General features: G+C 52.4%; 1 protein-coding gene across 4 annotated transcripts; it reads right to left on the reverse strand.

The window, feature by feature from the left end:
* Nucleotides 1-1,032: 1,032 nt before the first annotated feature.
* Nucleotides 1,033-9,344, reverse strand: DUSP26 (dual specificity phosphatase 26). 4 transcript variants are annotated; one of them, XM_015454367.4, is made up of 4 exons: nt 9,033-9,344; nt 6,653-6,946; nt 3,237-3,451; nt 1,033-1,913 (listed from the first exon to the last, which is right to left on the reverse strand). In XM_015454367.4, exons 2-4 carry the CDS (start codon nt 6,871-6,873, stop codon nt 1,714-1,716), a joined length of 636 nt encoding a protein of 211 aa, XP_015309853.1. In that variant the 5' UTR covers nt 6,874-6,946; nt 9,033-9,344; the 3' UTR covers nt 1,033-1,713. The 4 variants fall into 4 exon arrangements, with proteins under 4 accessions (XP_015309853.1, XP_015309851.1, XP_015309852.1 ...); XM_015454365.4 differs by having other exon boundaries at nt 6,653-6,949; XM_015454366.4 differs by having other exon boundaries at nt 6,653-7,035.
* Between the last annotated feature and the right edge of the window lie 261 nt (nt 9,345-9,605).

Genomic DNA, 9,605 nt, shown 5'->3' on the forward strand with positions numbered 1-9,605 from the left:
ACCCACCTCAGCCTCCAAAAGTGCTGGGATTACACGTATGAGCCACCACACCCAGCCTCTTTTCTTTTTCTTTTCTTTTCTTTTCTTTCTTTTCATTTCTTTTCGAGACATGGCCTTGGTCTGTTGCCCAGGCTAGAATGCCATGATGCCATCACAGCTACTGTAGGCTCAACCTTCTGGGCTCAAGCCATCCTCCCAAGTCAGCCTCGTAAAGTAGCTGGGACTACAGGCATGCTCTACCCCACCTGGCTAATTTTTAATTTTTGTAGAGATAGGGTCTTGCCATGTTTCCCAGGCTGATCTCAAACTCTTGGGCTGAAACAATTGGCCCGCCTCGGTTTCCCAAAGTGCTAGAATTATAGGCATGAACCACCATGCCTGGTGGTGGTATATTTCTTAACACCAAGGTATGTGAATAGAGACCTTTTTTTTTTTTTTTTTGAGATGGAGTCTCGCTCCCATCACGCAGGCTGTAGTGTAGTGGCGCAACCTCGACTCACTGCAACTTCCACCTCTGGGGTTCAAGCCATTCTCCTTCCTCAGCCTCCTGGCTGGGATTATAGGTGTGCGCCACCATGCCCGGCTAATTTTTGTAGTTTTAGTAGAGATGGGGTTTCGCCATGTTGGCCAGGGTGGTCTTGAACTCCTGACCTCAGGTGATCCACCCGCCTCGGCCTTCCGAAGTGTTAGGATTACAGGCGTGATTCCCTACGCCCGGCCTAGAGACCTCTTCTAAACTCCGAAGGCACAGGGTGTGCCCTCTGAACAGCAACAGAGTTTGTTGCAAACCTGAAATTTCTGGTCCTTTGCTGCCCCTTTGTGGACTAGCTGGAAACAACAGCCCAAGATATCCCTGTAGGAGCCTGAAATTGGACTTGGGAGAAAGGGCACGAGAAGAACTGGCAGAGGTTTGAAGGCTGGTGGAGGATACAAGGGAGTCAGGAACTGTCCTTTTCTCCAGCAAGGCTGGGGTTCCCAGGAGAGAGGCCTAGAACTCTTTCAAACTGTTAATGACTTCAAGAAACTCTCTTCTTTTTCATGATCTTTATTTTTCCTCGAGACACTTGGATCCAGTAAGCGAGTGACCATCTCAAGACTGCCAGCCATGCACCTCTGTACATTTTTGGCCCCAAGCAGCAGCCGTGGGCCTAGTGCCAACCCTCACACGCTAGCTACCTCCTCCTGCGCTTGGAGTGGAAAGTCTGTGGGGTTCTCTCTCTGGTTCTGCAAGCTTTTCACACCATCTCTTCGCTGTCTGTCCCTATGCTAGGGGTTTCACACAACTCTACACCATTGCATTCATGCCTGCTGCATCCCTGACTTTCTGCACAAGTGCAGGGCAGAGATGGCCCTTTTGTTTTGGTGAGGGAGAGAGGGGAACACTTGGGCACAAAGAGGGGAAGGGACTGTGAATCCCGGGGAGCACCCTGGCCAGATCCCAGCGGTGTTTGAATCCCAGGACCATGTTTCATCTACAGCCTAGCTGCCTCCTTCCCTGGTCAACCCTTCCTGGGTGCCCATCCACCACACTGCCCAACCTCACTCCCCATCCCCTCCCACAAAGAGTGACAGTGGCCTGGGACTCGGCCTCTCCTGACCCCAGGGGAGGATGGGTGATCTGGGCCTCCTGCTACCTGCCACCTGGGCCTCCTATCTCCAGCTGGGAGCCAGGGACCCACCCACAGGCCTGGCCTGACCTCTCTCCCCCTCCCCTCATGCTTCTAGACCCTGCCGCAGCCTGCGGTCCAGGGCCAGGAGCTGCCTCAGGAAGCCCCGGTTGGGGATGATGCCTCGGTGGTCTTTGACTTTCTTGATGGCCTCCACAAGGGTGAGGTGGTGGTACAGCATGAGGTAGGCCAGTACCAGGGTGGCAGATCGGCTCACGCCCACGGCACAATGCACCAGGATCTTCCCTGAGAGGAGAGACACAGAGAGAGAGCTTCGAGACTGCTTGTGGCAGCTTGGAGGAGGCTGGGGAAAGGGTGACATGGGGCTGGGCACAGTGGCTCACGCCGGTAATTCCAGCACGTTGGGAGGCCGAAGGGGGCAGATCGCCTGAGGTCAGGAGTTTGAGACCGGCCTGGCCAACATGGTGAAACCCCGTCTCTAATAAAAATATAAAAATCAGCTGGGCGTGGTGGCACATGCCTGTAATCCCAACTACTCAGGAGGCTGAGGCAGCAGAATCGCTTGAACCCAGGAGGCAGAGGCTGCAGTGAACCAAGATCGTGTCATTGCACTCCAGCCCAGGCAACAAAAGCGAAACTCCAGCTCAAAAAACATGGACAGGGAAAAGGAAGACAGGTAAGTACAGGTGCGTGAAGACAGGAATGGGTGCAGATGAGTGGATGTTACGAATGCAGATCCCTGGCAAAAGGGGAGAGGCCTGGACAGAATGAGAGAAAGGTGACATGCAATGGCTCAGTGTCCATAAACCTGAAAGGGGTCAAAGGTGGAGACCCACCACTGATGTAAGAGCCAGCTTTGCATAGAGTAGCGTGAATGAATCAATTGAAAACACTGTCGTTACCAGCCCCTTCCTCTATCTCCCCACCATTCCAGCTTGTTATTCTCAACCATTGAATATATGTATGTATTTAGAGACAGGGTCTTGCTCTGCCTCTCAGGCTGAGTGTAGTGGCACAATCATAGCTCATTACAACCTCTAATTCCTGGGCTCAAGAAATCCTCCTGCTGGCTGGGTGCAGTGGCTCACACCTGTAATTCTAGCACTTTGGGAGGCCGAGGCGGGTGGATCACCTGAGGTCAGGAGTTCGAGACCAGCCCGGCACACATGGTGAAACCACGTCTCTATTAAAAATGCAAAATTAGCTGGATGTGGTGGCACGCCCCTGTAATCTCAGCTACTTGGGAGGCTGAGGCAGGAGAATCACTTGAACCCAGGAGATGGAAGTTGCAGTGAGCCGAGATCACGTCACTGCACTCCAGCCTGGGCGACAGAGCAAGACTCCATCTTGAAAAAACAAAAAAGAAAACACCGATCACATATAATCATGCCACCCAGGTATAACTTGACACTCTTAACATTTTTGATAATTTCCTTCTTGTCTTTTTCTGTATTGCTTGAAAAAAAATGGTTGAGATATTTTTTTCTTTCTTAACAAGATCCTGAGCGTTTTGTGATGTCACTAAAATCTCACTCCACTCTCAGACCCTTGGACTTCCCCAAATTCCAGGTACCCTGTTCTTTCCTGCTCCTAGCATTCCCCTCCTACCTCCTGGCTGGCTCAGTGCCCGGTGGATGAAGTCAGCCGCCGTCTGGAAGTGGATGCTCATGTCAAAGGCTGGCGAGTCGTGGGCCTCAACACCCAGGTAGCGGATGCCCAGCCCCTCATAGGCCTCGGGCGTGCCTCGCCACCGGCTGTGTGAGGCATTGAGGACGTGCGTAATGCCCAGGCGGCGAAGCTCCCGGCGGTTGCTAGCCATATCCCTGCATTGAGTAGAGGTTAAAGGAAGAGTAGGAAAGACAGGTTGTTGGGGAAGAGTCCCTTGAGTACACCCTGTTCATTTCCTGAATCCTATTGTTGATTCTTTTTTGTTTGTTTGTTTGAGATGGAGTCTCATTCTGCTTCCTAGGCTATAGTGTTCACTGCCGCCTCCATCTCCTGGGTTCAAACGATTCTCCTGCCTCAGCCTCTCGGGTAGCTGGGATTACAGGCACATGCCACTACATCCAGATACTTTTTGTATCTTTGGTAGAGATCGGGTTTTACCATGTTGGCCAGGCTGGTCTTGAACTCCTTGAGTTCAAGGAGTTGAACCTCAAGTCATCCTCCCACCTCAGCCTTCCAAAGTGCTGGGATGACAGGCGTGAGCCATCATGCCTGGCCTCCTGGATCCTACTATTGGCCTAAGCACACTATTTTACTTACTAGTGACCCAGAAGGGAGGAATCAAGATGGGCAATGACTTGGAGTCTTGTCTTGTGAGCCGTGGTTGAAGGTATAGGGGATATTTTGCTTGGAGAAGAGAAGACTAAGGGGATGGGGTAAAAATAGCCATAATAGAACTGAAAGTGTGTTTTCTGGAATTGGGATTGTCTTGGATCTGTAGGGTTCTCAAGGCGAGAATCAGGATCAAGGAATTAAAGCCCCAGGGAAGCAGATTTCATTTTTTTGAGGGGGAGGGGGGGACAGAGTCTTGCTATGTCTCCCAGACTGAAGTGCAATGGTGCAATCTCGGCTCACTGCAACCTCTGCCTCCCAGGTTCAAACAAATCTCCTGCCTCAGCCTACTGAGTAGCTGGGATTACAGGTGCCCACCACCATGCCCAGCTAATTTTTGTATTTTTAGTAGAGATGGGATTTCACCATGTTGGCCAGGCTGGTCTTGAACTCCTGACCTCATGATCCACCCACCCACGCCTCCCAAAGTGCTGGGATTGTAGGCATGAGCCACTGCGCCTGGCCAGCTGATTTCAATTTCATACAAGGAAGTACATTTTAATGGTGGAGTCTAGCTAAGGAAAGGGTGGAGCACCTCGGGAGAGAGTGGTTTTCCTGTCCCTTGGGTATTCAGGCAGAAAGAGGAGATGGCCATGCAGCCATGATGCTGCAGAGGGGAAATGAATGTCAGGCAGATTGTTCTGCTCATTTCATCGGTCCTGCTCACCCTGAGATAGTTTGGTTCTGACATCCATTCCACACGTAACTCCCCTGTGTCTCTACTCTTGTTGACACCCAGAACCCTCTTGTGTATTTGCCAGATATTCCAAGGCTCACATTTACCTTTTTTTTTTTTTTTTTTGAGATAGTGTCTTGCTCTGTCACCTAGGCTGGAGTGCTGGAGTGCAGTGGCACAATCTCGGCTCACTGCCACCTCTGCCTCCCGGGTTCAAGCAATTCTCTGCCTCAGCCTCCCAAGTAGCTGGGATTAGAGGTGCCCACCACCACGCCAGGCTAATATTTGTATTTTTAGTAGAGACGGGGTTTTGCTATTTTGGCCAGACTGGTCTTGAACTCCTGACCTCATGATCCACCCGCCTCAGTATCCCAAAGTGCTGGGATTACAGATGTGAGCCACCACGCCTGGCCACATTTACCCTGTTTTATGACGTCGCCTTCAGGTGTTCATCTGGCCCAGACCCCTCAGCTTGGTGGCAGATGCCCCTGGGCACCACAGTCATATCTCAGGGCGAATGTCCTGTCCAGGGCAAACTCCTTAAGCAGTAAGCGCACTGAACTTGAGCCTCCAAGTCCTGGCTCTGCTACTTACAATCTGTGTGACCTTGGGCCAGTCACAACTTTTCTGAGCTTCAGTCTCCTCATCTGTAACCCAGGGATAGTGATACCTACCTCACAGGGCTGTTGTGAAGATTAAGAGAGATAATGAGTGTGAAAAAAATCCTTGTAGGCCAGGCACGGTGGCTCATGCTTGTAATCCCAGCACTTTGGGAGGCCGAAGCCGGTGGATCGCTTGAGGCCAGGAGTTCAAAATCAGCCTGGCCAACATGGCTAAACACCGTCTCTACTGAAAATACAAAAATCAGCTGGGCTTGGTTGTGGGCACCAATAATCCCAGCTACTTGGGAGGCAGAGGCAGGAGAATGAACCCGGGAGGTGGAGTTTGTCGTGAGCTGAGATTGGGCCACTGCACTACAGCCTGGGCAACAGAGTGAGACCCTGTCTCAAAAACAACAACAATGCTGGGCACAGTGGCTCATACCTGTAATCCTAGCACTTCGAAGACCGAGATAGGTGGATTGCCTGAGCTCAGGAGCTCAAGACCAGCCTGGGCCTGTCTCTACTAAAATACAAACAAATAATTAGCTGGGCAACATGGCATATGCCTGTAGTCCCAGCTACTCTGGAGGCTGAGGCAGGAGAATCGCTTGAACCTGGGAGGGGGAGGTTGCAGTGAGCCGAGATCGCGCCGCTGCACTCCAGCCTGGGTGACAGAGTGACACTAAAAAAAAAAAAAAAAAAAAAGAAACCAAAACAAACCAAAGAAGCAAAACAAAAACAAAAACAAAAACAAAATCCTTGTATAACTTTGAGAGAGAGAAGTGGGGATGGCTCTTCCTTTGATGTTTTTCTCCCACTAGCCCTCAAATTGCAGAATCTCTGTAGGCACTGCCGCTTTGCTTGGTCTCAAGAGAAACCACTGCAGCTTCCTACCTACTGCTCCTGGCTTCCAGTGACTGCCTTTTCCCCGAGACATTGCACAATAGATGGAAGGTCAGAGAAGTCATCTATTGTGCCTGGTATGTAGCACTGGCACATAATAATAAATATGTGATACATGAATGATATTATTACTGGAACAGAGTCTTTCTGTCCAGAGTTAGGTATTTTTATTTTATTTATTTTATTTTAAAATAATAAGTAGAGATGGAGTCTGGTTTTGTTGCTGAGGCTGGTCTAGAACTCCTGTACTCTAGATACTCCTGCTTCAGCCTCTCAAAGTGCTGGGATTACAGGCAAGAGACACTGTGGCCAGAGTTGGGCATTTCAATAATCCTGACCAAACTCTCCCAAACCTGCAGACTCAACCCTCGGCCCATGTGCCCTATCCCCTCAATCTTCAACCAGGAACCAATGACACCACTCCATGCTGTCTGCCACCCTTCTCCTTTCTTACACACACAAACACACACACGCTTTGCCGTGGGCCCAGTCTGCCCGATACATACTGGTCTCCGAGATAGAGGCCTGGCCAGACCTCATCGGCATGGTTACAGGCTGTCTTGCCTGTGTAAAGGAGCCGCTCCAACTCAAAGACATTGAGGAAAGGATGTTGAACGGTTGGCATCTCCTCCAGGGTCCCTCGAGTTCGAACAGGAGACCTTGAGCTACTCCGGGAGAAGCGAGCCATAAAAGTCATGGAAGCCCAAAGCCAGTTACCAGGGCACATCTTAGAGGTGGCAGAAACCGTGGCAGCTGCAGGAGTGGCTGCGGTGATGATGGGTTCTGTCGCCAGGTAGCTGCTGCTGGAAGAGGAAGGGGTGTGAGACACACTTGAGTGAGTCCAGAGCAGCTTCTTCCCTTCCCTGGGCTGGTCCTTCGGGAGAAGATTCTAGAGGGAGAGAAGGTAAAGCCTGGCTCTGGCGGGAGCCTTCAGGGGTGGCTTTTCCTTCAAGCTGCAGCAGCTCCTTTTGCTCAGCTCTTTGGCTCTGCCACGCAACGAGGTGGGAGAGTCACATGTCCTTGTTTACGGGGAGAGGGAGCTGCCCAGCTGCTGGATTTCTGCTCTGTCACCCCACCCCCACTGCCAGCACGCGTGTGCACACACACACACACACACTCTTAGCACTTGGGTGGCTGTCCCCACTGCTGGGGATCTTGCCAGCTGGAAACTGGGTCTCATCTGCCTGGGGCTATAGGGAGAGAGCCTAGGGAGCTGGGATGGGGCTGGGGGTACCTTTAGACCCATCCAGAGACAATTAGCAGGGAGACAACAGCAGCTGAGGCCACGGCACATGTCAGGCCTGCCACCTCTGTGCCAGAGAGTTAGACTTTAACCCCTTCATGACCTGCCACTGCCTCAGAGATAAACCTGCTATGGGAAGGGTGTGGTGGGCGGGGGATGGGGTGAGTGGAGAATAGCAATAAAGAGGAACAGTAAGTTTGGGAAAAAAATACTTGCTGAATGCACGAGCTTATGGAAGAAGGCACCAATCTATGTGCACAACAGGCAAACTCCCCTCCTTGGATCAGCATTAAGAAATTACTGATCAGATCTCAGCTCTAATGTGAGAATTTCTGAATAGAAGCAGGGTTGGAGTGTTTTGTCTGTGTGTGTCTTGAAGGGAGGGGGACAGAGGTGGATGGTGGTGGAACTGACGCAGGGTTGAAGTGTTTTGTCTGTGTGTGTCTTGAGGGGAGGGGGACAGAGGTGGATGGTGGGGGGCTAGAAAGCAGGAAGGAAAGGGAAAAATGAAGGATCCTGCCAGGTCCAGGGGCTCAGAGGCTTAGAATTACCAAGTGTATGGCTGTTGGAGTCAAGTGACTCTACAAAACACATGAGGTCAACAACCAGGGGCTTAGCAGTTGTGTCTCAGATGACCTGTTGAGCTGCAGAGCTGGGAAGGACCAGTGTTTGAGGCTTGCCCTGGGACCTTCAGGCAGCGAGGCAACAATGGCAAGACCCCTCCCTTCCCATCCTCTCACACCTGTGGTCCTGCCTGTTTGAAAGCAGGAGGTCCTGGAGCCTGCAGAATCCCCTCCCACTCCCTTCCCGGCCTCCTGCCAGGGGAACTTCAACTCTATGACCAGCAGTGAGAGACCATCTTTGTCCCTGCCCACGCTCTGTCCCCGTCTCACACCCCTAGCCAGGGCCCAGCTCTCCCTTGCCCCAGTCCCAAGAGAAACCAAGCACTTACAGGGCATTAAAAGAGGGGTTTTAGGACCAGGATTGGTGAGGGAAGATTGGATCTTAGGGTGTTTAGGGAGAGAGAGAGTTTTCAATGGCTGGGTCCAGAAGGAGCACAGAAATATAGCACTACAGCCATCACCATCACCATCATCCCCACCACCATCACTATCATCCCTACCACCGTCACCACCATCACTATCACCATCACCATCATCTTCTTCTACCTTTGCACTCAGGCCTAAAGACCCCATTACTTTATTACAATACAACCTTTCCTCTTAGCGAGTCTGCTGTCTACGAGATGATGAATGGGATGGGGGAAGCGCGAAGGAGTCCAGGTCTAAGAAGGAGCTCTGTGGGGCTGTTTTTCCCGGGGAGGGGGTGCAGAAGCCCCTTTCTGTCTCAGGATACAGCCCTGGGCATTCTCCAATCCCATCCGTCGGCTCCAGGTGGCCCGCCGCGCCCTCCCTCCGCCTGCGGTCGCCTTTGTAACAGGTCCATGGCTGTCGCCCCAGTCCTCCCAACCAGGCAGCCCGGCCCCGCGCGCGAAGGGAGGTCGCCCGGGAGAGCGCGGCTGGCTCGCTGGGCTCGGGTGCCTGCTTCCCGGTCCCCTCCCTCTCCCGTCTCCCCTAGCTGGGCGCCTCTCTCCGGCCTGGGGAGCCAGCTGGGAAGGCGAAGGCCCACCGCAGCCCCTCTACCTCTTTGCAAGCGCTGCGCTGGGCCTCAGTCCGAAAGGCGGATCGCCGGCGCAGACAGCGCCACGGCCATGACGCTCCCGCTGCTGTCGCCGCCGCCGCCGCTGTTTCTGCCCAAGACAGGTTGACAGATTAGCAGCTATTTTTAAGCCATGACACGCACGTCGAAGCAGGGTTCAAATCAGCGTGTGCACTGGTGACATACAGGGACTCGGTCTCACATTCAGTGGCCCGAGTCGCCGGCAGCGTGGGCTCCCCAGCAACCCCCTAGGAGCCGGCGCTCCTTACAGACCAGACACGGCCCCGCCGAGCCCCAGCAGCACCCCCTGGAATGCATGCGTGTGTTTTCAGAGCTGCACCAATTACAAAGCGTTTTGCCTAAAGATTACATTATAAGTCATCCCAGGCAGTGTCTTAAACACACACACTCCTCTCAGACAGAATTAACTAATTACATAGACACGATTCTGTGCACTGGCTTATACATGCCTCGGTCTCAAGAAACCGTGTCATAAAGAACAACGGTCCGTAGCCCCCATTAGCCTTCATTATATGCCATGTACTTCATGTAGCTTA

Source organism: Macaca fascicularis, chromosome 8 (assembly GCF_037993035.2).
Source record: "Macaca fascicularis isolate 582-1 chromosome 8, T2T-MFA8v1.1".
NCBI classification, from domain to species: domain Eukaryota; kingdom Metazoa; phylum Chordata; class Mammalia; order Primates; family Cercopithecidae; genus Macaca; species Macaca fascicularis.

Bases quoted from the DNA above. Each gene is read 5' to 3' on its own strand.
- DUSP26 (XM_015454367.4), bottom strand. From the start codon at position 6,873: ATGTGCCCTGGTAACTGGCTTTGGGCTTCCATGACTTTTATGGCTCGC. The intron at 3,452-6,652 runs GTATGTATCGGG...TACTCAATGCAG, and splicing joins GGCCTCTATCTCGGAGACCA to GGATATGGCTAGCAACCGCC. The intron at 1,914-3,236 runs GTAGGAGGGGAA...CTCTCCTCTCAG, and splicing joins GGCACTGAGCCAGCCAGGAG to GGAAGATCCTGGTGCATTGT.